This window comes from Lethenteron reissneri, chromosome 34 (assembly GCF_015708825.2).
Source record: "Lethenteron reissneri isolate LAM-NWPU_2019-01 chromosome 34, ASM1570882v1, whole genome shotgun sequence".
Lineage (NCBI taxonomy): Eukaryota > Metazoa > Chordata > Hyperoartia > Petromyzontiformes > Petromyzontidae > Lethenteron > Lethenteron reissneri.
Genome location: NC_083812.1, coordinates 7,453,968 through 7,481,449, shown reverse-complemented (window position 1 = coordinate 7,481,449; position 27,482 = coordinate 7,453,968). Strand labels below are relative to the sequence as shown.

The following is a 27,482-nucleotide window of genomic DNA, read 5'->3' as shown; positions in this document are numbered from 1 at the left end:
ATATTATTTTCTACCTAAGTGACTTTACCGAAAGAACCAAAGAGTATGGATTCCTGCAGTCACGAAAGCTTAAAATCCAATACGTGTCCTGACCCGAACATTACACACACACCGGTCACTCCTTCAATCCGATGTAACACGGTAGCAATGACAGACAATGCTTGATCGACGCCTACTCCACAGATATGGGCCTAAAACATGAACACAACCTGCGATTTATTCATACATCTGCGACACCGAACCTGGACGGAGCAAACAATGAAACGCGTGAATGTCGCCAGGAAACTCATGAAGTCCCCAGTCACGCGCCCACGTGGGGCACCATTGGTCCACTGATGACGATCTATACTCTTGGGTTCTTTCGGTAAAGTCACGTAGGTAGATAAAAACCAGTATAACCCGTAAAAACAAAGTTTTTCACTATAAATCCTTTATATGCGTGGCGGCTAGAGTCCTCTCGTCCTCTGGCTTGAGATGGCTGCCACCTATGGGTCAGATGATTGCATGCCACCATTAAGCAATTGGTAATTAAATATAATATTTTTGTACAAAATGTCAGCTCGATTGGATCACGGGAAGTGGGTTAAAAAACGACCGAAAGATTTGCACGGTCGTAAGCACGCAAGCAAGTGAACTTAATATAAAGGATTTAATAAAGGATTAAGAAATATATTCGCCTGTGGAGGACGCGGGGATCGATCCCACGACCTTTGGCATGGGAAGCAAAGGCACTACCAACTGCGCTACTCCGCCACGGCCTGTGGATGTGTCACGCTCTGGGCTCCTACACTGTGACGTTCAGCCAAAGCCATGAATGAGTTCTATTTGAACAAATGTAAAATAAAAACATTTTGCCTAAAAAGTGTAAAATTTTGAAAAAAATTTTCACGAACATTAATTGTCACGCACAACGAGTCTGTGTGGAAAATGCCAGCTCGAGTGGATCACAGGAAGTGGGTTAAAAAACGACCGACATATTTACACGGTCGTAAGCAAGCAAGCAAGCGAACTTAATTATAAAGGATTTAAAAAATAGATCACGACGTTTCGATCGCAATGCAAGCAAAGAGATTATTTTTCCGCCTGATGTCGATTGCTTGCGTTGCGACTGAAACGTTGTGATATAGTATTTTTTCTACCAACGTGACTTTACCGAAAGAACCAAAGAGTATGGATTCCTGCAGTCACGAAAGCTTCAAATCAAGATTGATGACGATCTTTTGAATGAGCAAGTTGTCGATTCAGAGTCTTGTGGCCATCGGTCGGGCGTGGTTGCAATCAGTGGCGGCTTCTGCAAAATCTCTCAGGGGGGGCAAATGTCTGGATGATTGATAAGGATAAGGTCCACCCATGCAATGAATAAATTAACAGCTTAAGCATGTAAAGGCAACTTCACTTCTTTAATATTAATGAAAAATAAAGTGACTCTTACAATACATCGTGTTTGTTTATATACTAACTATTAAAACAAACCACTCAAGTTTATTTTATTAAAGATTCCACTAGGTAGCGATAAATTATATTGTTGGATGAAACGTGCTTACGTATGATGACGTTAGCACGTATGATGACGTAAGCACGTTAGGGCTTGCCCTCCCGGAGCCATACAGAATGCATTGGAGCGCCCCCGTTCGAAAAAAAACATCTTTCAATGTAAGTCTATGGGGCCACTCAGGGCGATTCTCAGCCGGAGTGAAATCGCCCCAAAAGAGGCGGTACTCCACAGAACGTGACATGACGCTGATTGGACTATATCCAGAGGCTGAGAGTGACGGCTAGCGTGACTGTGGTTGAATGACATTGGTGGTGCGTCGCCCAATCGCCCTAATGAAGAAACCGCCCCTGGTTGCAATAACTAATTCACCGAGGACAGACCGATTCCAATCGTATTTGTGCATTCGATTACTCTTTAAGTAATTGACGATATCGATTTGAATTTCGATTCCAAATCTACCCTCACTCCCCCCTCCAAAATCTGCTGTTGACAAATCCTTTTTTTCAATTGTATTATTGAAAGATTAATACAGCATGGTCAATTCAAGCTTGACGTAATCGACCCACATATATACAAAAAACAGAATAAACATTGATTGAAACTTCAAAAAAATCCAGAAAAACGCATGTCAAAAATTTTATAAATGTATTTGCATTTTAATTAGGGAAATAAGTATTTGACCTTCTCTCAATCAGAAAGATTTCTGGCTCCCAGGTGTATTTTATACAGGTAACGAGCTGAGATTAGGAGTACACTCTTAAAGGGAGTGCTCCTAATCTCAGCTTGTTACCTGTACAAAAGACACCTGTTCACAGAAGCAATCAATCAATCAGATTCCAAACTCTCCACCATGGCCAAGACCAAAGAGCTCTGCAAGGATGTCAGGGACAAGATTGTAGACCTGCATAAGGCTGGAATGGGCTACAAGACCATCGCCAAGCAGCTTGGTGAGAAGGTGACAACAGTTGGTGCGATTATTCGCAAATGGAAGAAACACAAAAGAACTGTCTATCTCCCTCGGCCTGGGGCTCCATGCAAGATCTCACCTCGTGGAGTTGCAATGATCATGAGAACGGTGAGGAATCAGCCCAGAACTACACGGGAGGATCTTGTCAATGATCTCAAGGCAGCTGGGACCATAGTCACCAAGAAAACAGTTGGTAACACACTACGCCGTGAAGGACTGAAATCCTGCAGCGCCCGCAAGGTCCACCTGCTCAAGAAAGCACATATACATGCCCGTCTGAAGTTTGCCAACATCTGAATGATTCAGAGGACAACTGGGTGAAAGTGTTGTGGTCAGATGAGACCAAAATGGAGCTGTTTGGCATCAACTCAACTCGCCGTGTTTGGAGGAGGAGGAATGCCGCCTATGACCCCAAGAACACCATCCCCACCGTCAAACATGGAGGTGGAAACATTATGCTTTGGGGGTGTTATTCTGCTAAAGGGACAGAACAACTTCACCGCATCAAAGGGACGATGGACGGGGCCATGTACCGTCAAATCTTGGGTGAGAATCACCTTCCTTCATTAAAATGCAAATCAATTTATAACATTTTTGACATGCGTTTTTCTGGATTTTGTTGTTGTTATTCTGTCTCTCACTGTTCATATAAACCTACCATTAAAATTATAGACTGATCATTTCTTTGTCAGTGGGCAAACGTACAAAATCAGCAGGGGATCAAATACTGTTTTCCCTCACTGTAAATCAGTGTAGGAGGTGTGGTGGTAAAGCAGTGGAGGGGGTATAGTGGTAAAGCAGTGTAGCAGGTATAGTGCTAAAGCAGTGGAGGGGGTATAGTGGTAAAGCAGTGTAGCAGGTATAGTGGTAAAGCAGTGTAGCAGGTATAGTGGTAAAGCAGTGGATGAGGTATAGTGGTAAAGCAGTGTAGCAGGTATAGTGGTAAAGCAGTGTAGCAGGTATAGTGGTAAAGCAGTGGATGAGGTATAGTGGTAAATCAGTGTAGCAGGTATAGTGGTAAAGCAGTGGATGAGGTATAGTGGTAAAGCAGTGTAGCAGGTATAGTGGTAAAGCAGTGTAGCAGGTATAGTGGTAAAGCAGTGTAGCAGGTATAGTGGTAAAGCAGTGGAGCAGGTATAGTGGTAAAGCAGTGTAGCAGGTATAGTGGTAAAGCAGTGGAGCAGGTATAGTGGTAAATCAGTGTAGCAGGTATAGTGGTAAAGCAGTGTAGCAGGTATAGTGGTAAAGCAGTGTAGCAGGTAAAGTGGTAAAGCAGTGTAGCAGGTATAGTGGTAAAGCAGTGTAGCAGGTTTAGTGGTAAAGCAGTGTAGCAGTTATAGTGGTAAAGCAGTGGAGGAGCTCAAAGGACATTTTAAGGTTTGCATTTTAATAAGAGCCGATATATAGGATAAGTGAGGCTAAAGATGTTCACGATTCACTCAAAGTGAGTGCAGCAGAAGGAATATTGGAGGAGAGAGAGAAGACATTGGCCTCCGGGAGGAGGAAAGGCATTAACTGGACAGGTAGAGAAGTTGACATTGCACCAAACTGTGCTACAAGATCACGTTCCGTGGATGCCACGAGCTGAAATAAAGCATAAATACAACGTGAGTGAATACGTCTGTATGCCGGACTTTTAAGGAAGAAGATTAACACATTCCTGCGGAGGGAGCTGGTAGGAACGTTGGGTTGCTCGGTCAATGGCCACGGTCAACGGCGGCGTGGTGTATTCCGCAAATATGCACAAGCCGGCGTGAGTAGGTTAAACGTTGAGTTTTATAAGGACACCACGGGGTGACCGGCCCCTCCCCACCCAGCCCCACCCTCCCCACCCAGCCCCTCCCCACCCTCCCCTCTCCACCATGTCCCACCCCTCCCATTTTTGGATTGACGACGGACGGACGGACACAATAATCCCCTGTGGGCTGGTGGAACCAGATGGTTCCTACCAGTATAATTCTCCAGCAACCACCATAAAATAGGTCAGACCACGTCCTCATTAAGGCTGAAAGAACCTATTCTAAAGACATCATCTCTGTCATTATAAACATCAAACGTATTTCAGACCACGTGCTTATTTTAGGATTACATCTGGACGGAATTTCTGTAGTTTTATTTTAGAACAAAGCCTGCATGTCCATGTAATAAACGTTCATGAAATACAATCAGACCACGCGATACATTCCGACTCACGAGGAATTAGGCGTTGATTGATGTTGAACAAAGCTTTCACACCTGCGCAAATGAAGACAATGCATATGAAGTGACTGCAATCAGACCGCGTGCCTCTTCTCTGCAGGACTAATTGCGCGCGCGAGAGTTGCACGAGTCAATCGCAGGCCACTCGCTTAGAAGCCAATTCCCGTATAACGAGGTCGACACAAACCGCTATAAGAGAACAGGTTCCCTACTAGCCACTATCGTTGGTGGAAAGAAAGGCGGTGGTGTTAGGGTGCTGGTATTGCGGTAGGTAAGATTTTTGTAGGGCTTCCTCTTAACAAAAAGAAGCCGATTGCGGTAATTTATGTTGACGTTGAGCTTGTGGTGGGTGGAATGTGGCACTGTCTATCATTCGACTAGTTTTTAGTCTTTACCGTTTAAAATGTGCATCACGAAAAACGTTACGTGTCATGGGTTGCCATGCTGTTTTGTTAGTACCAAACGTGCACCTTATTGGGCTGTATAATCTGCTGCATGTATATCGTACAGTAAACCAGATGCTAGTTCCTTGACATAATGCAGCACGTAATAAAGTAACTTGCGTACATGGGAAGGGAGAAATGGGCTTTTTCACATTTTGTACCGAGCTATTTATCCCCATTGTCCACTTGTTTTTGCGTTAAAAGTGCATCCGAGCTATGATTATAATTATTATACACTCGAAGGGCATTTCCTACATTTGTACTTCAACAAAGCCTTAAAGAATCGCCTCGGCACAAGGTGGCACCTTTTTAAACAAACGTAGTTTTTCAAATGTGATAAATTTGCAATACCCATGTGTGCCTCATGCTCTTGTGTCACATATATATACACGCAACAAAGGCTGGTGAGAACGTCTTTTGACTGGACTTTATTTTTGCTAAGTATTTTGTGTACGAAATGAGTGACCATTTAAAATTTGAAAGGCATTGTTACCTCCTTGTATTTCTATCGCCTTGAGTGATTACTCCTTTTCTCTCATATCAACTTACAATGTCCTTTGTATAGACGTAAAAGGTCTGACTATTTCCTCCTCAGGAAATTCCGTAACTGCGTTGCTAACACATTGTCAACCTGTGCAGTACAAATACATTATGAAAGTGAATGGTATAGAATTCAATGCAGTCCATAAAGCCCTATTCTAAGTAAATTTTAAGCATTTAATAAATTCAATCGTGTTCATTGTACATACAAATTAAGCGAGGATGGTGACAAGAATATATTTATGCTTTTCAATGCAGTTTAAGGTAATCTACCTGACTTAAAGCTCAAGCCACGAACAAATCATTTGGCATCAATATTAAATCATTCATAGTTTGTTCTGAGATGTCGATATCCAAAAGTGTGCCTTTTTTCCCCACTCCTATCTCTTGCCATTTAAATTAACACTCGATAGCCCAAGTGGTTTCCTGGCTTTGACAACCAAACCATGGCAGTTTGAATCTCATTTTATCATTGGCTCGATTACCGTATTTTCCCGCATATAACCCGTGGGGTGAGACCACTTTTATACAAACAAGACCCTGCGGGGTATATGGAGGTGCAGGGCTATCCCAGAAATATTTTGCGTTTTAATTGTTTCATTGTTGGACGATCCACCTATGCAACACTTACTTTTGACTAAAGCACTGCTGAATAAACCACTCGCACTAAAATTGCATTTGTTATCGCGTTTTAAATTATTTGAATTGTTTGTACAAAGAAACAAATTGTTTGAAGTGGACGCACTTTGTTTACCGGCGACGGGAGGGGTGGGGGGGTTGGGGGCGAGGCAATGGCGTTGCCGTAGTGCCGCTATTGTCTGTGCAGTGCGCAATCTACCAGTGCTAAATCTGTACTTGCTTATCTACCAGTTACGTGTTTTTTTCTTTCTTTATTGTATATACAATATTTATTTGATATATTTTTGCTACTTAACTGTTTTAAAAATGCTCGTTTCCGGTTTGTTTTCTTTGTGCACTTTATTATTTTAACGTTAACAATTGCTAGTGGAATGTATTACACATGTAAACTTCGTATTAATGATAGAATTAAGCTGCGGTAACGACGTTAAATATATGAATCCGTGCGGGCTATCTCGGATTTATTTTGCACAAAACGCTATTTTTGCAGGTTATATGTGGGGGGAAACGGTAAATGCTATTTTGTCGAATGGATTTTTTTACGTACTTCTCTCAATAACTAAAATAATAATTATGAATTTGTTTAATCGTGTAGATAGAAACGCACATCGGTGACTATCTGATCTGGTTCTGGGCTTACATCGATCGACTCTGCCTCATGAGAATCTGGTGGGGTGGCCATCAACCCTCTTGTGCCGTGTCAGACTTTATAGGTGCTCTGTAACAGTGCTTGCCCCAACAGTCTGAAGGCTTTACTGGAAGGTCTTTGTCTTTGTTTAAACCAAGGTGCGAGTAAAACCAGGGCATCATGTCTGGTGTCATTTTTCTCCTCGTCCTCACGATCCAGGCTGTGACGGCTCAGCAAGGTATGATGATACAATCCGACCACTCTGAAAGAATGTGCAATTCACGCTCTAAACAGCACTCGTAAGGCCGCTCGATTTCACGGGACAAGGTATCCCAAATCCATACCTTTTTAACGACTGAAATATAGAAATCCTAAAACCATGTACAAAGAATTCACCACATTACAGAAAGCAGTAACACTTTGTCCTTGGATCCATGCTCGGATCAGATTTTGACATGCACTTTGACAACAGATTAAAAACGTATTTAGAACAGATGTTTGTTCTCCGTCCCCTGCGCCTCCAATTTGCACGGTTGGCTACGTACGGTTCGAAAAGAAGTTCAACATACAAGATGCTTACAATTTGCAAGGATATGCATGTTATGTAAACGTATGCATATTAAAGATTAGTCAGATTTTATCAATATACAACTCTGTTACATATTAAAGGGCTGTCCAGACGCGTCTTCTTGATAACTGTGTTCCATGCAACACGATGCATACTCTTGTGGTAGCTCGCTCCCCCAGCGAAAACGTGCTGAAGACACGTCACACCCCCTTCGTACAACCTCCTCGTTCCTTCTGGAAAATTCTGGGAGGTCCTTCTAATCTTCATCCTTTCCACCAATCATGTCCATTGGTCTCTCTCTCCACCTCACTCTCCCCTCATTTTCTGTTTCCCACCAAATCACTTTAGCCAAGTCTTCAACCAATCCCATGCTTTCCTGCACCTGGCTATGCACCAGCTGTGTCATTGATTCCTTTGTTCAAAGTGTCCTTGTGTGACCCTTGCTCAAATATGAAACGGGTCCCTGCGGGGTGGGCTGGTAGGAACGAACAAATGAATGGCTATAATAAAATGGCGGGGGTACGATACGAAGGGAGAGTTTGAGGCCTAGTTCTAGGCTTTAGGCCTAGCTGTAGGCTTTAGGCCGCTGTGAGTTAGTTTTTAATTAAAACATTTACATTAAAAATTATCTCAGGGAATTATAAGGGAATGTTACACTTGTGTAGCCAGGAAATCTTCACCGAGTCAAGGTTTTTGTAGGGTCCTGCCAAGTGTTTGCAGTAGGGGGCGATGTTGCTACACCTAATTGGACGACAGACGGACGATATAATCTATTGTTGGCTGGTTCACTTCGTTCCTACCAGTATAACACTATACCTCCCTAAAAGTATACATGTTTTCTGGTTAGATTGCGTAAAATATATATTTTTTGTTTCGTGCAGTCTACGTGACTTTACCGAAAGACCCAAAGAATATGAATTCCTGCAGTCATGTAAATATAAATGGGTTTTGTTAAACCCACCACCTGGCAACGAATTCGTGAGGTTTGTTACGTAAACAAAACGATGTGTTACTAGTTCCGCAAACCGGTATTGCAAATAAACCCACATTTACCATTTTGAATACAGTTTCGTTGGTAATTACAACCAGCCTCATCAGGTGACAGCCAGCATTGTAGAGAAATCTTGTTTCGGTCCTAAACGGAAGGATGCATGTGGTGTCACTTGTGAGCCAATTGCGTGTGGAGAGAAGGGGCGGGGAGTTAATGTATTCGTATAACTTCCACTTGATCTCTTTTATTGGTTGAATTATCTACAGTTAATCGCCATAACTTGTGTGTGTTGCACATGCACGCACATCTGGCCGTTTTTGGTGCAAAAAAATCGCAATACCTGTTGGCTGCTTGAATTTAATCACCACCGGCGGTTAAAATATTATTTTTATCATTTCAAAAGATTATCCTAATTAGGTCTACTCCTTTGGTTCTTTCGGTAAACTCGTGTAACCCTCTGAAATGTGGATGACTCGTGATGGTCTGGCCACATTAATATTTACGCGATCAAAAACGAAAAGTAAAACCAAGACGGTGAAAAGAATAAAGACGGCTTGATGATTAATGGCAATGTAGTCGGAACTCGCTGAGGGTTACATGTCGCTCAACCGTGTTCGACAAATAATACACCTCATAGCAAAAATAGGTTTGTTACCAAGTTCAAAATGACCACCCCCTCTTTCTTTAACTAATTCCTAGATTTCCACCCTTGCTATTATCCTAAAAGATGCCGCGTCTCTTGTGGATACTTTATTTTTCATTATCGCCTCCAAAACGAAACCCGTCTCCATTACTCTTCCCATTGACGGCCAGAAGATCGCTCCTAACAGTGTCACGTGAACGGTCATGGGTCACCACCTCGGAATCTGAATGACTGGCGTCTTTTACAGAAGGGCAGCTAGATGCAATGTGCCATTTATGTGTTACATATTACACAAAAAACACATTCGTGGTATAGATTTTGTAAATTAATCGTTATTGATCTCCTTCACACCTTTTTAAACGGATGCAGTACTAGTCGGCATGAAGATGAAAACAGACGAAACACCACTGTTGTGGTCCAAAATAGACGCCTCATTTGGTAAACTGTATCGCTGAAACGCGTATTTTGGGCAAGGATTTCCTGTTAAATACATGTGAGAACCAAATGACAACATTTTTATCACGTATATGAACATTCTTCATGGATGTGAGGTGGCAATTCTAATGCAATTAACATTTTTTCCTTGAATCAGCAATTCGTCTGGTTGGAGGAGGAAGCTCGTGTCAAGGCAGGGTGGAGGTCCTCTATGCTGGCTCCTGGGGCACGGTCTGCGATGATTACTGGAACATCAATGATGCCCAGGTCGTCTGCCGCATGGTCGGCTGTGGAGTTGCTCTTTCTGCCCAATCAAATGCCTACTTTGGTCAAGGCAATGGCACCATCTGGCTGGATGATGTGACATGCAATGGATCCGAGTCCTCTTTAGGAAATTGTCCTCACCTGCCATGGGGGCAACACAACTGCGTTCATGGTGAAGATGCTGGTGTCATTTGCAGTGGTGTGTACATCTCAAAATATGTTTCATTTAAACTTGACATGCACATGTGTCATGAAGTTAATTATATATTGCACTGTCGAGACCTCGGATAAAAATAAAACGCTAACATTCACTTTATTGGTTACAGCTCACGTAAGCTCATCACCCACTACAAGGCAGCCGACATCTCAACCAATTGGTGAGTTTAGATTTTTGAATTGCTACGTCCTGCAATGAAAGTTTGGTTCCAAATGATAGCATGTGTGCTTATATCTTACCTATAGGCATCATTTTTTTTGTCTATGGACAAAACTTCCAAAAGCTTTGGCTCGCGAACCGTGGGATTTACATTTTTTAAAGTGCCCAGTTACCATGCACCAAGCCCTGTGGTGAGCCAGCGCTTCCATTTTTGCATCCGTTAACTTTAAAGTAGTTATTGACACTTTAGTGCTATTTATTATCTTATGCCGCTCAGCGCGTGCCAAACTACGCATACGCAGCCAAAGCAGAGCTGTGGTTGCCCCTAGCAACGCACTCCTTTAGCGAAAAAAAATACACAACGCTGAAGTGACTTCTTCAAAGTGTGTAATGGCCCACCACCCCAATGTTTGAACTTGCTACGGTAGGGTCGAGAGATGCCAATGTTATAGTGCTTAGATACTATTACTGTAGAGTGGGGGGGGGGGGTAGCCCAACCACAGCCTGCCAAGGTGCCACTTTGGCCGGCTGGGCAATCTAGGCGAGGCCAGGGGGCTCTGCACACCTCACCACGGCATCTAAAGTATGATATTTTTGGTTCTTTCGGTAAAGTCACGTAGATAGAAAAATTGTAAAAATAATGGAACGCAACACCCTAATGCAGACTAGCCTGGTTCTTAATCGGAGTGAGTGTACTGGCAGTCTATAATGTAGACTGGTAGTAATGGTTATTAAACAGAGTAAGCATTTAATGCCCATTTTTGACTGCCAATATGCTCACTGAGGTTAAGAACCAGGCTACAGTCTACATTAGTGGTTTTTGTTTCATGATTTATTTTCTCCATCATTTATTATTTCACTATTTTTTACGTTGCCTTTATCAAAAGAACTGAAGATTATTAATTCCTGCAGTCAAGAATTTAGTCCTATTATTGAGTTTGTATACCTGCTACTACAACCATTACACTCCTATACAGTTAGTATAGCTATTACAGCTAGTACTCAATACTATGGTTGGTAAATACTACAGTCAGGAGATACTCCTGGATAGTTGGTTAATAATACTACTGTCGCGTTAGTAGTTGGTTGATAGTACAGTCGGTAAATACTACTATATTCAGTAAACACTACTCGCTATTGTGTGTGTGGTGTGTGTGTATATATATATCGGGGGGGGGGGGGGTTAAAATATTGTGCGAGGTGGCCGACAATTTTAAGAATCCTTTTTCAGATCAACTATTTGCCTGCAACGCTCTTTTTGATTTCCAGGACTTCAAGCCTCCTTATTTTGATTATGGACAAATGGAACGCTGGGCTTTCACAATAGCTTGCTACTTGTGGATGTATATTATATTTTTAGAAGTTTTGAAATTTATTTTTCCCCTAGATGGTGCCAGATACTTCCTGGTAGTTTATTACTAACAGGACCCTGCGGGGTGGGCTGGTAGGAACGAATAACCAAAGAATATAAACATAATGTATTATTATACTTGTTTAGCCAGGAAAGCCCCACTGAGTAAAGGTTTTTGTAGGGTCCTGCCAAGTGTTTGCAGTAGGGGGGCGATGTTGCTACACCTAATCGGACAATCCGAAGAGAGATTTTGAGGCCTAGTTCTAGGCTTTAGGCCTAGCTGTAGGCTTTAGGGTGCTGTGAGTTTATTTGTAATTTAAATGTTAAGTATTAATGTATAATTTAAATGTTTTAATTATTAATGTAAACTTTAAATGTAAATGTTTCTATTTTAAAACATCAGGGAATGTAACATTGTTAAACATTAACTCCCTTTCACACACGCGGGTACGATACGAAGGGAGGCTGAGGCCTAGTTCTAGGCTTTAGGCCTAGCTGTAGGCTTTAGGGCGCTGTTTTTTATTTAATTGTTTTAATTGAAAGCTATCTCAGGGAATTGTAAGGGAATGTTACACGTGTTTAGCCAGGAAAGCCTCATTTATTTAAATGTTTTAATTAAAAGCCATCTGAGAGAATTACAAGGGAATGTTACACTTGTTTAGCCAGGAAAGCCTCAAGTCAAGGTTTTTGTAGGGTCATGCCAAGTGTTTTCAGTAGGGGGCGATGTTGCTACACGACATCGGACGGACGATATAATCTGTTGTAGGCTGGTCCACTTCATTCCTACCAGTATAATGACTTCTGTGTGTCACTCCACAGAGCTCCCCCCCCCCCCCCCCCTCATAAATAATGAGTGGGTCATTATTTCAGATTAACTGCAATACACACATCCTTGGATAGGCTAGTACTATAATAACCTATTAACGTTGTACAATCCCTTTATCTCCAGAATCGGCGATTCGTCTGGTTGGAGGAGTTGGCCCATGTCAAGGCAGAGTGGAGGTCCTCTATAATGGCTCCTGGGGTACGGTTTGTGATGATTACTGGGACATAAATGATGCCCTGGTTGTCTGCCGAAAGGTCGGCTGTGGAGCTGCTCTTTCTGCCCCATCAAATGCCTTCTTTGGTCAGGGCATTGGCACCATCTTGTTGGATGATGTGACATGCAATGGATCCGAGTCCTCTTTAGGAAATTGTCCTCATCTGCCATGGGGGCAACACAACTGTGTTCATGGTGAAGATGCTGGTGTCATTTGCAGTGGTGGGTACATTATAAATACATATTAATACAACGTCCTAATTTTAGTTTTATATTTAATTGTAATGTTTTTCTGTTGCATGAAATAGTGTTTCTACAATAGACTTAGTTACTCAATCCAATACCACTTTCTAAAACGAGCAATCTTAATGGGTTGCAGTTCCAACAAGTACATCAACTACTACACGCAAGCCAACAACTCAACCACCTGGTGAGTAAATTTGTCCTTAAATGGCCCACCTCCTCGCTTTGTCCTGTCACTTGCCCTTGCCAGCCAATCTGGCTACTACGTCCTCAAATGCCCTCCACTGCCAGCCACCAGAACAATGCTCCCCTAGGGACCCTTTTCATAACATAGTGTACCCTGCTGGCAGAGGGCTACTAAATTACCAGTTCCCCTGTCAGTAGCTGGCAACTGGTGCCGTAGTGACCCATTTGTCACTACGAATGTAAATTTATTTAATCCACAGAGACAGCCATTCGCCTGGTTGGAGGAGGAAGCCCATGTCAAGGCAGGGTGGAGGTCCTCTATGCTGGCTCCTGGGGCACGGTCTGTGATGATTACTGGGACATCAATGATGCCCAGGTTGTTTGCCGAAAGGTCGGCTGTGGAGCTGCTCTTTCTGCCCCATCAAATGCCTACTTTGGTCAGGGCATTGGCGCCATCTTGTTGGATGATGTGACATGCAATGGATCCGAGTCCTCTTTAGGAACTTGTCCTCATCTGCCATGGGGGCAACACAACTGCGTTCATGGTGAAGATGCTGGTGTCATTTGCAGTGGTGTGTACATCTCAAATTTTTTATTTAAACATGCCGTGCTCATGCGTCTATACTGTTTATTACATTAACAGATAGTGCAACATAATTGTCTGGGCCTCGGGTAAAAAAAAAACGTTTTAACATTCACTTTATTGGTTGCAGCTCAAACACGCTCATCACCTACCACAAGCCAGCCGACCTCTCAACCGATTGGTGAGTTTCGAATTTGTAATTGATGTAAAATTGATACGTCCTGCATTCAAAATTTGATTCCAAATGGTAGCATATGTGATTTACTATAATAAACCATTGGCTTTTTACAATCACATCTCTCCAGAATCAGCGATTCGCCTGGTTGGAGGAGGAGGCCCATGTCAAGGCAGAGTGGAGGTCCTCTATGCTGGCTCCTGGGGCACGGTCTGTGATGATTACTGGAACATCAATGATGCCCAGGTTGTCTGCCGAAAGGTCGGCTGTGGAGCTGCTCTTTCTGCCCCATCAAATGCCTACTTTGGTCAAGGCATTGGCACCATCTGGCTGGATGATGTCGGATGCAATGGTTCTGAATCCTTTCTGGGATCATGTTCTCATCGCCCATGGGGACAGCATGACTGTAGCCACAGTGAAGATGCTAGCGTCATTTGCAGCGGTGTGTACATCTCAAAATATGTTTTAATAGTTCCAAATGTTATTTTCTAATATGAAATGGTGGTTTGCTGTTTTATTTACAAAAGTTAATGCAGTATCTTGACTTGTCTCAATTCAATACCATTTTTAAAGTGAGAACTTAATTGGTTACAGCTCAAACAAGTACATCAACCACTACAAGGCAGCCAACAACTCAACCCCCGGGTGAGTATCAATTTGTCAAGAAATGGAGATGCAAATTCATACGTTTTTTAAATGGAGGTTTCTCTAAATACGCATAACTACGTTTAAAAAAATTACTTTTCAAATCATCTAAGTTAGGAAAGCATGAACATGATGGCTCATTTAAATCATGAGACCTTTGCCAGTACCAACATATGATACGGTTTCCCCCTTTTTTTCCAAATAAACTGAAGTCTTTTTACAAGGATTCGGTTTTGTTGCAGGAAAAAGTGGAAAAACCCGATTATGATCTCACATTAGTCTATATTAAAGCTTGCCAATTTATTCGGTGTACATTTCTTTAATTCACAGAGACGGCCATTCGCCTGGTTGGAGGAGTAGGCCCATGTCAAGGCAGAGTGGAGGTCCTTTATGCTGGCTCCTGGGGAACGGTTTGTGATGATTACTGGAACATCGATGATGCCCAGGTTGTCTGCCGAAAGGTCGGCTGTGGAGCTGCTCTTTCTGCCCAATCGAATGCCTATTTTGGTCAGGGCATTGGTGCCATCTTGTTGGATGATGTGACATGCATTGGATCCGAGTCCTCTTTAGGAAATTGTCCTCATCTGCCATGGGGGCAACACAACTGCGTTCATGGTGAAGATGCTGGTGTCATTTGCAGTGGTGTGTACATCTCAAAATGTTTCATTTTAACTTCAAGTGCTAATTTGTGTCTTAAAAGGTCGCATTGCAATGACAGTTTATTGTGCGTGGTTCACTGTCCTTGTCACGGATAAAGGCAAACGCCGTTTTAACATTCGCTTTATTGGTTGCAGCTCAAACAAGCTCATCGCCCACTAAAAGCCAGCCGACATCTCAACAGATTGGTGAGTTTAGAATTTGTAATTGATACATCCTGGAATGAAAGTTTGATTCCGAATGATAGCATTTGATTTTATATCTGAAACTTTTGACTTGCAACAATCACTCCCAGAATCAGCAATTCGCCTGATTGGAGGAAGAAACCCATGTCAAGGCAGGGTGGAGGTCCTCTATGCTGGCTCCTGGGGCACGGTCTGTGATGATGGGTGGAACATCAATGATGCCAAGGTTGTCTGCCGAAAGGTCGGCTGTGGAGCTGCTCTTTCTGCCCAATCGAATGCCTATTTTGGTCAGGGCATTGGTGCCATCTTGTTGGATGATGTGACATGCATTGGATCCGAGTCCTCTTTAGGAAATTGTCCTCATCTGCCATGGGGGCAACACAACTGCGTTCATGGTGAAGATGCTGGTGTCGTTTGCAGTGGTATGTACATCTCAAATATAATTTCCAAATTGTGTTTTCTGACATTACAATTGTTTATTACAACAATGTTTGCTTTTAACTTTGAGGGTGCTGGTGTGTTTTTTGTACAACACACATTAAAGTTGACCATGAGTAATTTAATTATCTTTATGCTGGCTGCATTTTAAAGATGTTGCATTTTAAGCTTGGCAATTTCTTGTATTTCGACGACGTAAAACGAACACTTTGTCGGCTCCATTGTTTCTCAACCAGTCATGGGCCTGTTCACCTGAGACTCGACATAGTAAAGTCGGGTCAAGTGACATCCATGGTAAAAATGGAAAGGTTTTCTTCAATGGTAGAGCAAAAAATGTTTGCCATACAGCCAAAGCTAGGGCCAATGCATGGCGTGCAGGATTGGTCACCTCTGTCGGTAATTATGGGGGCAATTTTTATACCGAGCATTCTATCACCACGTAAATTATGAAAGGTGGCATTCGAGTCACGTTGCACATTCCCCAGATTTCCTTTTAATTTTTGTTCCCTAACCATTCTTCGCTGTTTTTCAGAATCTACCTCTACTTAACCTGTACACTCGAAGACGACCACTTAAATATGCACCACATGAACGTTTGAATGCCACTTACAACTTTTCTGCACTTAATTGCACAATTTGAAGAGTCTTAAATTTGCTAACTGATACTTTGCAATTTTTAAGCCATTTGCAACCAATTGGTACAAACAGCTTTATGTATAAAAGTAACACTTTACATTAATCCATTGTGTACACAATCCTGTGGTGTCGAGACTGTCAAAACGCAATGTTGATCGTGAAATACAAATTCAAGTGTCTAGCTGTGAAATGGCCCAAACACTTTCCATCCATTTTGGGTCCGAAATGCCTCCCCCAAGTGTTCCTAAATTTGTTCCACGAGTTGACCCCACAGCTGAAATGTATTAATGCCTGGTTTGTCTGTCTTTGTTTTACACTTGAAGCTACTTGTTCAGAACTGCTAATGATGTGCACCATTGGTGGGGGCAGGGTTAGGTTTAAAAGTATTTTTGGAAATGGCTCTTGTCAAATTGCAACTTCTTACGTTGCAGATATCGAAAATAAAAGTGGTACCTTTTCCTATACCCCATCTTGATTCAATACCTATTTTTACTGTGTACCCACAAACACCTTGAACTGCTTTTTTTGTCAAGTCTGTAAAAAGTACTAGCTCACAGCCGACGCGAGCCAGTGGTGGAATTGGCTAGCTGGCACGACCCAGAGGTGTGGAGTGCAGCAGGAGCCGGCCCAAGCTGGCTCTCGTGCACCATCTCAGCTGTCCTAACTGCTACTCCAGGGAGTGTCACATGGCCCTCTGCTCTGCCGACGAGCCTGGCTGCAGACTGAGGCCACCCCCCCAACATGTCTCTCTCCTTTCTCCCATTGTCCTCGTTATTTGGTATGGGAGGACATTCCGCGTAGCCCTCCCTGGGGAGGCACTCCCTTTCCTCCCCGAGGGTGTACCACTTACCAGATTTCATGCTGCAAAACCTTCAACATGGTTGTGGCCTCCTGCACCGAGCGTGGCAAGGGCAGTGTGGTAAAGGCAACGTGACTTAATGGTGAATGGTGGTTTTTGGTGTGAAATTATATAATCCTTCAATCTGTGGATATCACCTAGAGCAGTGGGACCCTTCTGAGTGGCATGAACCTCGCCTAAAGGAGGCCTACACACACCCTCCACCCGAGGGGCCATGCGACCTTGCCACGGCTTTCCCTTTAAGGGGGAAGACTGCATGCCCCACTGGTGGCAGTGAGTTTTTAAATTGGGAGCCTCACTATTTGAAGAGCCCTCCCATTATACATGTAACTGTCTCCCTCGCCCGCACCATCTCGCACACATTACTGACAAAAGGATGTAATGTAACCTTTATTCTCTCACCTTGGGTTTGGGCTGGCCTTAGTAGCGCTTTCTTGGGTGCCTTGACCTGGTGGTGAGCCCAGCCTGGTGGCATCAACTAACCAGGGTGTTTTTCCAGTGGAACCCAATGTCTTCAGCTCCACATTCTGCATCCTAAACTCTCAACGACTGCACCATGAAATGTCCAACATAGAGACACTGGATAGGGAAACGTGTACACGCCAAGCTGTTTCACCCGCCCAAGCTGTGGATCCACGAGAGAGATTGCACTATCTTACTCGTGAAAGGAAGGCTAAGCTCTGTCTCCAGACCTGCTCCTAGATGTCCACCAAGGCACCATACAGACAAATCTTGGCCTTCTGGATATGTCCTAGTTATCAGGATATTAACCATTTCAACTGTGGTACAGAGGTGGGCCCCCGGACTGCTTAAAAGAGTTTAAAACCAAGGGGGCTGTCAACCCTGTTTTATGCCATACTCAACCTACATGGCAAAAAAAACTATCTGGGCAAACTGGAAAGACCATTGCAACCCCCATTCCACCTAGAGATTGACACCGGTTTCTCTTTGCCTTGGTGGGATTATAAAGCACCTCGGTCACAAGCGGGAAGGGCAATGGTCCTGGGGCACCCTTGTCCATAACGTATCCATTCACAAACGCATTGGTGATGAGGATTCCAATTGATCGCGCAACGGTCATGCAATTGGCCATCGAGATAAATATTTCAACCCCACACAAAGAATTTGTTGCCCCGGGGAGTGGGTGGAAATGGGCCCAGAACATCAAGAGCCACCAGCTCATTAATGCGTGTAACTGAAAGACGGCAAAGGCGGAAGATCTTTTCGCTGCGGCGGTTTCCGTCGAGCGCAGTGGGGGCAGGCACGGATAATCTTAGCGATCTCGGCCGTCGTGCCCGGCCAAAAGTAATCCCCTTGCAGTGTGAATAAGGTTTTCTGCACACCCAGGTGCAATAACTTCTCTGCATGTAGTACACGCACCAATTCGTCCCGCAGTGCATCTGGCACCATAATCCACCACCGAACAACCATATCCTCCCTCCACATCAAAATTCCGTCCTGCAAGGCCAATCGACCTGCGTTGTCCGACGCGGAGGATTCGTACGAGCGGTCAGTGCGACGCCGCAAGGAAACGATAATAGCCCGTTAAGACTACGTCTCCAATTCAAGGGGAGATCTGAATTTAAAACGAAGCAAACTAAACAAAATATGTTTGTATGGAGCGCAGCAATGCAGTCCTAATGATCGGATTTCCTGACCAGTATGAGACGTGCCATCGATAAACGTCAGATTAAGATAACCAGGTTGAGTCTGACAATAAACGCTGGAGGTGTATTTCGCAACACAGTTAAACACGAAACGGTCTACTATATACTGCAGTCACAATTAAACCTAAAACACGTGGAACGAAATATCAACATGAAACGCAAGGCGATTAAAAATATAAACTTCACACATAAATCCCTTAAACAAAACACGTGGTAGATAAAAAAAAAAACTACATGTTAATGTTTTTATTATAATATAAAATGCCTGATTAATAAGCAATGTAATATTCCTGATATCAATACAGTACGTACTCTTTGGTTCGTTCGTTAAAGTCACGTAGGTATAAAATAAATCACGACGTTTCGATTGCAACACAAGCAATCATCGTCAGGTGGTAAAACCACTTCAGCAAACATTTTTCTTGCTGTGGTGTGCCCACCTGCTGATGATTGCTTGTGTTGCAATCGAAACGTCGTGACTTATATTATTTTCTACCTAAGTGACTTTACCGAAAGAACCAAAGAGTATGGATTCCTGCAGTCACGAAAGCTTAAAATCCAATACGTGTCCTGACCCGAACATTACACACACACCGGTCACTCCTTCAATCCGATGTAACACGGTAGCAATGACAGACAATGCTTGATCGACGCCTACTCCACAGATATGGGCCTAAAACATGAACACAACCTGCGATTTATTCATACATCTGCGACACCGAACCTGGACGGAGCAAACAATGAAACGCGTGAATGTCGCCAGGAAACTCATGAAGTCCCCAGTCACGCGCCCACGTGGGGCACCATTGGTCCACTGATGACGATCTATACTCTTGGGTTCTTTCGGTAAAGTCACGTAGGTAGATAAAAACCAGTATAACCCGTAAAAACAAAGTTTTTCACTATAAATCCTTTATATGCGTGGCGGCTAGAGTCCTCTCGTCCTCTGGCTTGAGATGGCTGCCACCTATGGGTCAGATGATTGCATGCCACCATTAAGCAATTGGTAATTAAATATAATATTTTTGTACAAAATGTCAGCTCGATTGGATCACGGGAAGTGGGTTAAAAAACGACCGAAAGATTTGCACGGTCGTAAGCACGCAAGCAAGTGAACTTAATATAAAGGATTTAATAAAGGATTAAGAAATATATTCGCCTGTGGAGGACGCGGGGATCGATCCCACGACCTTTGGCATGGGAAGCAAAGGCACTACCAACTGCGCTACTCCGCCACGGCCTGTGGAGGTGTCACGCTCTGGGCTCCTACACTGTGACGTTCAGCCAAAGCCATGAATGAGTTCTATTTGAACAAATGTAAAATAAAAACATTTTGCCTAAAAAGTGTAAAATTTTGAAAAAAATTTTCACGAACATTAATTGTCACGCACAACGAGTCTGTGTGGAAAATGTCAGCTCGAGTGGATCACGGGAAGTGGGTTAAAAAACGACCGACATATTTACACGGTCGTAAGCAAGCAAGCAAGCGAACTTAATTATAAAGGATTTAAAAAATAGATCACGACGTTTCGATCGCAATGCAAGCAAAGAGATTATTTTTCCGCCTGATGTCGATTGCTTGCGTTGCGACTGAAACGTTGTGATATAGTATTTTTTCTACCAACGTGACTTTACCGAAAGAACCAAAGAGTATGGATTCCTGCAGTCACGAAAGCTTCAAATCAAGATTGATGACGATCTTTTGAATGAGCAAGTTGTCGATTCAGAGTCTTGTGGCCATCGGTCGGGCGTGGTTGCAATCAGTGGCGGCTTCTGCAAAATCTCTCAGGGGGGGCAAATGTCTGGATGATTGATAAGGATAAGGTCCACCCATGCAATGAATAAATTAACAGCTTAAGCATGTAAAGGCAACTTCACTTCTTTAATATTAATGAAAAATAAAGTGACTCTTACAATACATCGTGTTTGTTTATATACTAACTATTAAAACAAACCACTCAAGTTTATTTTATTAAAGATTCCACTAGGTAGCGATAAATTATATTGTTGGATGAAACGTGCTTACGTATGATGACGTTAGCACGTATGATGACGTAAGCACGTTAGGGCTTGCCCTCCCGGAGCCATACAGAATGCATTGGAGCGCCCCCGTTCGAAAAAAAACATCTTTCAATGTAAGTCTATGGGGCCACTCAGGGCGATTCTCAGCCGGAGTGAAATCGCCCCAAAAGAGGCGGTACTCCACAGAACGTGACATGACGCTGATTGGACTATATCCAGAGGCTGAGAGTGACGGCTAGCGTGACTGTGGTTGAATGACATTGGTGGTGCGTCGCCCAATCGCCCTAATGAAGAAACCGCCCCTGGTTGCAATAACTAATTCACCGAGGACAGACCGATTCCAATCGTATTTGTGCATTCGATTACTCTTTAAGTAATTGACGATATCGATTTGAATTTCGATTCCAAATCTACCCTCACTCCCCCCTCCAAAATCTGCTGTTGACAAATCCTTTTTTTCAATTGTATTATTGAAAGATTAATACAGCATGGTCAATTCAAGCTTGACGTAATCGACCCACATATATACAAAAAACAGAATAAACATTGATTGAAACTTCAAAAAAATCCAGAAAAACGCATGTCAAAAATTTTATAAATGTATTTGCATTTTAATTAGGGAAATAAGTATTTGACCTTCTCTCAATCAGAAAGATTTCTGGCTCCCAGGTGTATTTTATACAGGTAACGAGCTGAGATTAGGAGTACACTCTTAAAGGGAGTGCTCCTAATCTCAGCTTGTTACCTGTACAAAAGACACCTGTTCACAGAAGCAATCAATCAATCAGATTCCAAACTCTCCACCATGGCCAAGACCAAAGAGCTCTGCAAGGATGTCAGGGACAAGATTGTAGACCTGCATAAGGCTGGAATGGGCTACAAGACCATCGCCAAGCAGCTTGGTGAGAAGGTGACAACAGTTGGTGCGATTATTCGCAAATGGAAGAAACACAAAAGAACTGTCTATCTCCCTCGGCCTGGGGCTCCATGCAAGATCTCACCTCGTGGAGTTGCAATGATCATGAGAACGGTGAGGAATCAGCCCAGAACTACACGGGAGGATCTTGTCAATGATCTCAAGGCAGCTGGGACCATAGTCACCAAGAAAACAGTTGGTAACACACTACGCCGTGAAGGACTGAAATCCTGCAGCGCCCGCAAGGTCCACCTGCTCAAGAAAGCACATATACATGCCCGTCTGAAGTTTGCCAACATCTGAATGATTCAGAGGACAACTGGGTGAAAGTGTTGTGGTCAGATGAGACCAAAATGGAGCTGTTTGGCATCAACTCAACTCGCCGTGTTTGGAGGAGGAGGAATGCCGCCTATGACCCCAAGAACACCATCCCCACCGTCAAACATGGAGGTGGAAACATTATGCTTTGGGGGTGTTATTCTGCTAAAGGGACAGAACAACTTCACCGCATCAAAGGGACGATGGACGGGGCCATGTACCGTCAAATCTTGGGTGAGAATCACCTTCCTTCATTAAAATGCAAATCAATTTATAACATTTTTGACATGCGTTTTTCTGGATTTTGTTGTTGTTATTCTGTCTCTCACTGTTCATATAAACCTACCATTAAAATTATAGACTGATCATTTCTTTGTCAGTGGGCAAACGTACAAAATCAGCAGGGGATCAAATACTGTTTTCCCTCACTGTAAATCAGTGTAGGAGGTGTGGTGGTAAAGCAGTGGAGGGGGTATAGTGGTAAAGCAGTGTAGCAGGTATAGTGCTAAAGCAGTGGAGGGGGTATAGTGGTAAAGCAGTGTAGCAGGTATAGTGGTAAAGCAGTGTAGCAGGTATAGTGGTAAAGCAGTGGATGAGGTATAGTGGTAAAGCAGTGTAGCAGGTATAGTGGTAAAGCAGTGTAGCAGGTATAGTGGTAAAGCAGTGTAGCAGGTATAGTGGTAAAGCAGTGGATGAGGTATAGTGGTAAATCAGTGTAGCAGGTATAGTGGTAAAGCAGTGGATGAGGTATAGTGGTAAAGCAGTGTAGCAGGTATAGTGGTAAAGCAGTGTAGCAGGTATAGTGGTAAAGCAGTGTAGCAGGTATAGTGGTAAAGCAGTGGAGCAGGTATAGTGGTAAAGCAGTGTAGCAGGTATAGTGGTAAAGCAGTGGAGCAGGTATAGTGGTAAATCAGTGTATCAGGTATAGTGGTAAAGCAGTGTAGCAGGTATAGTGGTAAAGCAGTGTAGCAGGTAAAGTGGTAAAGCAGTGTAGCAGGTATAGTGGTAAAGCAGTGTAGCAGGTTTAGTGGTAAAGCAGTGTAGCAGTTATAGTGGTAAAGCAGTGGAGGAGCTCAAAGGACATTTTAAGGTTTGCATTTTAATAAGAGCCGATATATAGGATAAGTGAGGCTAAAGATGTTCACGATTCACTCAAAGTGAGTGCAGCAGAAGGAATATTGGAGGAGAGAGAGAAGACATTGGCCTCCGGGAGGAGGAAAGGCATTAACTGGACAGGTAGAGAAGTTGACATTGCACCAAACTGTGCTACAAGATCACGTTCCGTGGATGCCACGAGCTGAAATAAAGCATAAATACAACGTGAGTGAATACGTCTGTATGCCGGACTTTTAAGGAAGAAGATTAACACATTCCTGCGGAGGGAGCTGGTAGGAACGTTGGGTTGCTCGGTCAATGGCCACGGTCAACGGCGGCGTGGTGTATTCCGCAAATATGCACAAGCCGGCGTGAGTAGGTTAAACGTTGAGTTTTATAAGGACACCACGGGGTGACCGGCCCCTCCCCACCCAGCCCCACCCTCCCCACCCAGCCCCTCCCCACCCTCCCCTCTCCACCATGTCCCACCCCTCCCATTTTTGGATTGACGACGGACGGACGGACGGACACAATAATCCCCTGTGGGCTGGTGGAACCAGATGGTTCCTACCAGTATAATTCTCCAGCAACCACCATAAAATAGGTCAGACCACGTCCTCATTAAGGCTGAAAGAACCTATTCTAAAGACATCATCTCTGTCATTATAAACATCAAACGTATTTCAGACCACGTGCTTATTTTAGGATTACATCTGGACGGAATTTCTGTAGTTTTATTTTAGAACAAAGCCTGCATGTCCATGTAATAAACGTTCATGAAATACAATCAGACCACGCGATACATTCCGACTCACGAGGAATTAGGCGTTGATTGATGTTGAACAAAGCTTTCACACCTGCGCAAATGAAGACAATGCATATGAAGTGACTGCAATCAGACCGCGTGCCTCTTCTCTGCAGGACTAATTGCGCGCGCGAGAGTTGCACGAGTCAATCGCAGGCCACTCGCTTAGAAGCCAATTCCCGTATAACGAGGTCGACACAAACCGCTATAAGAGAACAGGTTCCCTACTAGCCACTATCGTTGGTGGAAAGAAAGGCGGTGGTGTTAGGGTGCTGGTATTGCGGTAGGTAAGATTTTTGTAGGGCTTCCTCTTAACAAAAAGAAGCCGATTGCGGTAATTTATGTTGACGTTGAGCTTGTGGTGGGTGGAATGTGGCACTGTCTATCATTCGACTAGTTTTTAGTCTTTACCGTTTAAAATGTGCATCACGAAAAACGTTACGTGTCATGGGTTGCCATGCTGTTTTGTTAGTACCAAACGTGCACCTTATTGGGCTGTATAATCTGCTGCAGGTATATCGTACAGTAAACCAGATGCTAGTTCCTTGACATAATGCAGCACGTAATAAAGTAACTTGCGTACATGGGAAGGGAGAAATGGGCTTTTTCACATTTTGTACCGAGCTATTTATCCCCATTGTCCACTTGTTTTTGCGTTAAAAGTGCATCCGAGCTATGATTATAATTATTATACACTCGAAGGGCATTTCCTACATTTGTACTTCAACAAAGCCTTAAAGAATCGCCTCGGCACAAGGTGGCACCTTTTTAAACAAACGTAGTTTTTCAAATGTGATAAATTTGCAATACCCATGTGTGCCTCATGCTCTTGTGTCACATATATATACACGCAACAAAGGCTGGTGAGAACGTCTTTTGACTGGACTTTATTTTTGCTAAGTATTTTGTGTACGAAATGAGTGACCATTTAAAATTTGAAAGGCATTGTTACCTCCTTGTATTTCTATCGCCTTGAGTGATTACTCCTTTTCTCTCATATCAACTTACAATGTCCTTTGTATAGACGTAAAAGGTCTGACTATTTCCTCCTCAGGAAATTCCGTAACTGCGTTGCTAACACATTGTCAACCTGTGCAGTACAAATACATTATGAAAGTGAATGGTATAGAATTCAATGCAGTCCATAAAGTCCTATTCTAAGTAAATTTTAAGCATTTAATAAATTCAATCGTGTTCATTGTACATACAAATTAAGCGAGGATGGTGACAAGAATATATTTATGCTTTTCAATGCAGTTTAAGGTAATCTACCTGACTTAAAGCTCAAGCCACGAACAAATCATTTGGCATCAATATTAAATCATTCATAGTTTGTTCTGAGATGTCGATATCCAAAAGTGTGCCTTTTTTCCCCACTCCTATCTCTTGCCATTTAAATTAACACTCGATAGCCCAAGTGGTTTCCTGGCTTTGACAACCAAACCATGGCAGTTTTAATCTCATTTTATCATTGGCTCGATTACCGTATTTTCCCGCATATAACCCGTGGGGTGAGACCACTTTTATACAAACAAGACCCTGCGGGGTATATAGAGGTGCAGGGCTATCCCAGAAATATTTTGCGTTTTAATTGTTTCATTGTTGGACGATCCACCTATGCAACACTTACTTTTGACTAAAGCACTGCTGAATAAACCACTCGCACTAAAATTGCATTTGTTATCGCGTTTTAAATTATTCGAATTGTTTGTACAAAGAAACAAATTGTTTGAAGTGGACGCACTTTGTTTACCGGCGACGGGAGGGGTGGGGGGGTTGGGGGCGAGGCAATGGCGTTGCCGTAGTGCCGCTATTGTCTGTGCAGTGCGCAATCTACCAGTGCTAAATCTGTACTTGCTTATCTACCAGTTACGTGTTTTTTCTTTATTTATTGTATATACAATATTTATTTGATATATTTTTGCTACTTAACTGTTTTAAAAATGCTCGTTTCCGGTTTGTTTTCTTTGTGCACTTTATTATTTTAACGTTAACAATTGATAGTGGAATGTATTACACATGTAAACTTCGTATTAATGATAGAATTAAGCTGCGGTAACGACGTTAAATATATGAATCCGTGCGGGCTATCTCGGATTTATTTTGCACAAAACGCTATTTTTGCAGGTTATATGTGGGGGGAAACGGTAAATGCTATTTTGTCGAATGGATTTTTTTACGTACTTCTCTCAATAACTAAAATAATAATTATGAATTTGTTTAATCGTGTAGATAGAAACGCACATCAGTGACTATCTGATCTGGTTCTGGGCTTACATCGATCGACTCTGCCTCATGAGAATCTGGTGGGGTGGCCATCAACCCTCTTGTGCCGTGTCAGACTTTATAGGTGCTCTGTAACAGTGCTTGCCCCAACAGTCTGAAGGCTTTACTGGAAGGTCTTTGTCTTTGTTTAAACCAAGGTGCGAGTAAAACCAGGGCATCATGTCTGGTGTCATTTTTCTCCTCGTCCTCACGATCCAGGCTGTGACGGCTCAGCAAGGTATGATGATACAATCCGACCACTCTGAAAGAATGTGCAATTCACGCTCTAAACAGCACTCGTAAGGCCGCTCGATTTCACGGGACAAGGTATCCCAAATCCATACCTTTTTAACGACTGAAATATAGAAATCCTAAAACCATGTACAAAGAATTCACCACATTACAGAAAGCAGTAACACTGTTTTGTCCTTGGATCCATGCTCGGATCAGATTTTGACATGCACTTTGACAACAGATTAAAAACGTATTTAGAACAGATGTTTGTTCTCCGTCCCCTGCGCCTCCAATTTGCACGGTTGGCTACGTACGGTTCGAAAAGAAGTTCAACATACAAGATGCTTACAATTTGCAAGGATATGCATGTTATGTAAACATGTGCATATTGCATATTAAAGATTAGTCAGATTTTATCAATATACAACTCTGTTACATATTAAAGGGCTGTCCAGACGCGTCTTCTTGATAACTGTGTTCCATGCAACACGATGCATACTCTTGTGGTAGCTCGCTCCCCCAGCGAAAACGTGCTGAAGACACGTCACACCCCCTTCGTACAACCTCCTCGTTCCTTCTGGAAAATTCTGGGAGGTCCTTCTAATCTTCATCCTTTCCACCAATCATGTCCATTGGTCTCTCTCTCCACCTCGCTCTCCCCTCATTTTCTGTTTCCCACCAAATCACTTTAGCCAAGTCTTCAACCAATCCCATGCTTTCCTGCACCTGGCTATGCACCAGCTGTGTCATTGATTCCTTTGTTCAAAGTGTCCTTGTGTGACCCTTGCTCAAATATGAAAGGGGTCCCTGCGGGGTGGGCTGGTAGGAACGAACAAATGAATGGCTATAATAAAATGGCGGGGGTACGATACGAAGGGAGAGTTTGAGGCCTAGTTCTAGGCTTTAGGCCTAGCTGTAGGCTTTAGGCCGCTGTGAGTTAGTTTTTAATTAAAACATTTACATTAAAAATTATCT

General features: G+C 43.1%; 1 protein-coding gene across 1 annotated transcript in view; it reads left to right on the top strand.

The window, feature by feature from the left end:
- LOC133350491 (deleted in malignant brain tumors 1 protein-like) overlaps positions 1-27,482 on the top strand; it is a 93,704-nt gene that overhangs the window by 12,579 nt on the left and 53,643 nt on the right. The window contains exons 11-20 of the mRNA XM_061564831.1: positions 9,727-10,011; positions 10,139-10,189; positions 12,489-12,800; positions 12,958-13,008; positions 13,268-13,579; positions 13,721-13,771; positions 13,896-14,207; positions 14,360-14,410; positions 14,741-15,052; positions 15,205-15,255. Coding sequence (XP_061420815.1) covers positions 9,727-10,011; positions 10,139-10,189; positions 12,489-12,800; positions 12,958-13,008; positions 13,268-13,579; positions 13,721-13,771; positions 13,896-14,207; positions 14,360-14,410; positions 14,741-15,052; positions 15,205-15,255 — 1,788 coding nt within the window. The remainder of the gene's footprint in view (positions 1-9,726; positions 10,012-10,138; positions 10,190-12,488; positions 12,801-12,957; positions 13,009-13,267; positions 13,580-13,720; positions 13,772-13,895; positions 14,208-14,359; positions 14,411-14,740; positions 15,053-15,204; positions 15,256-27,482) is intronic.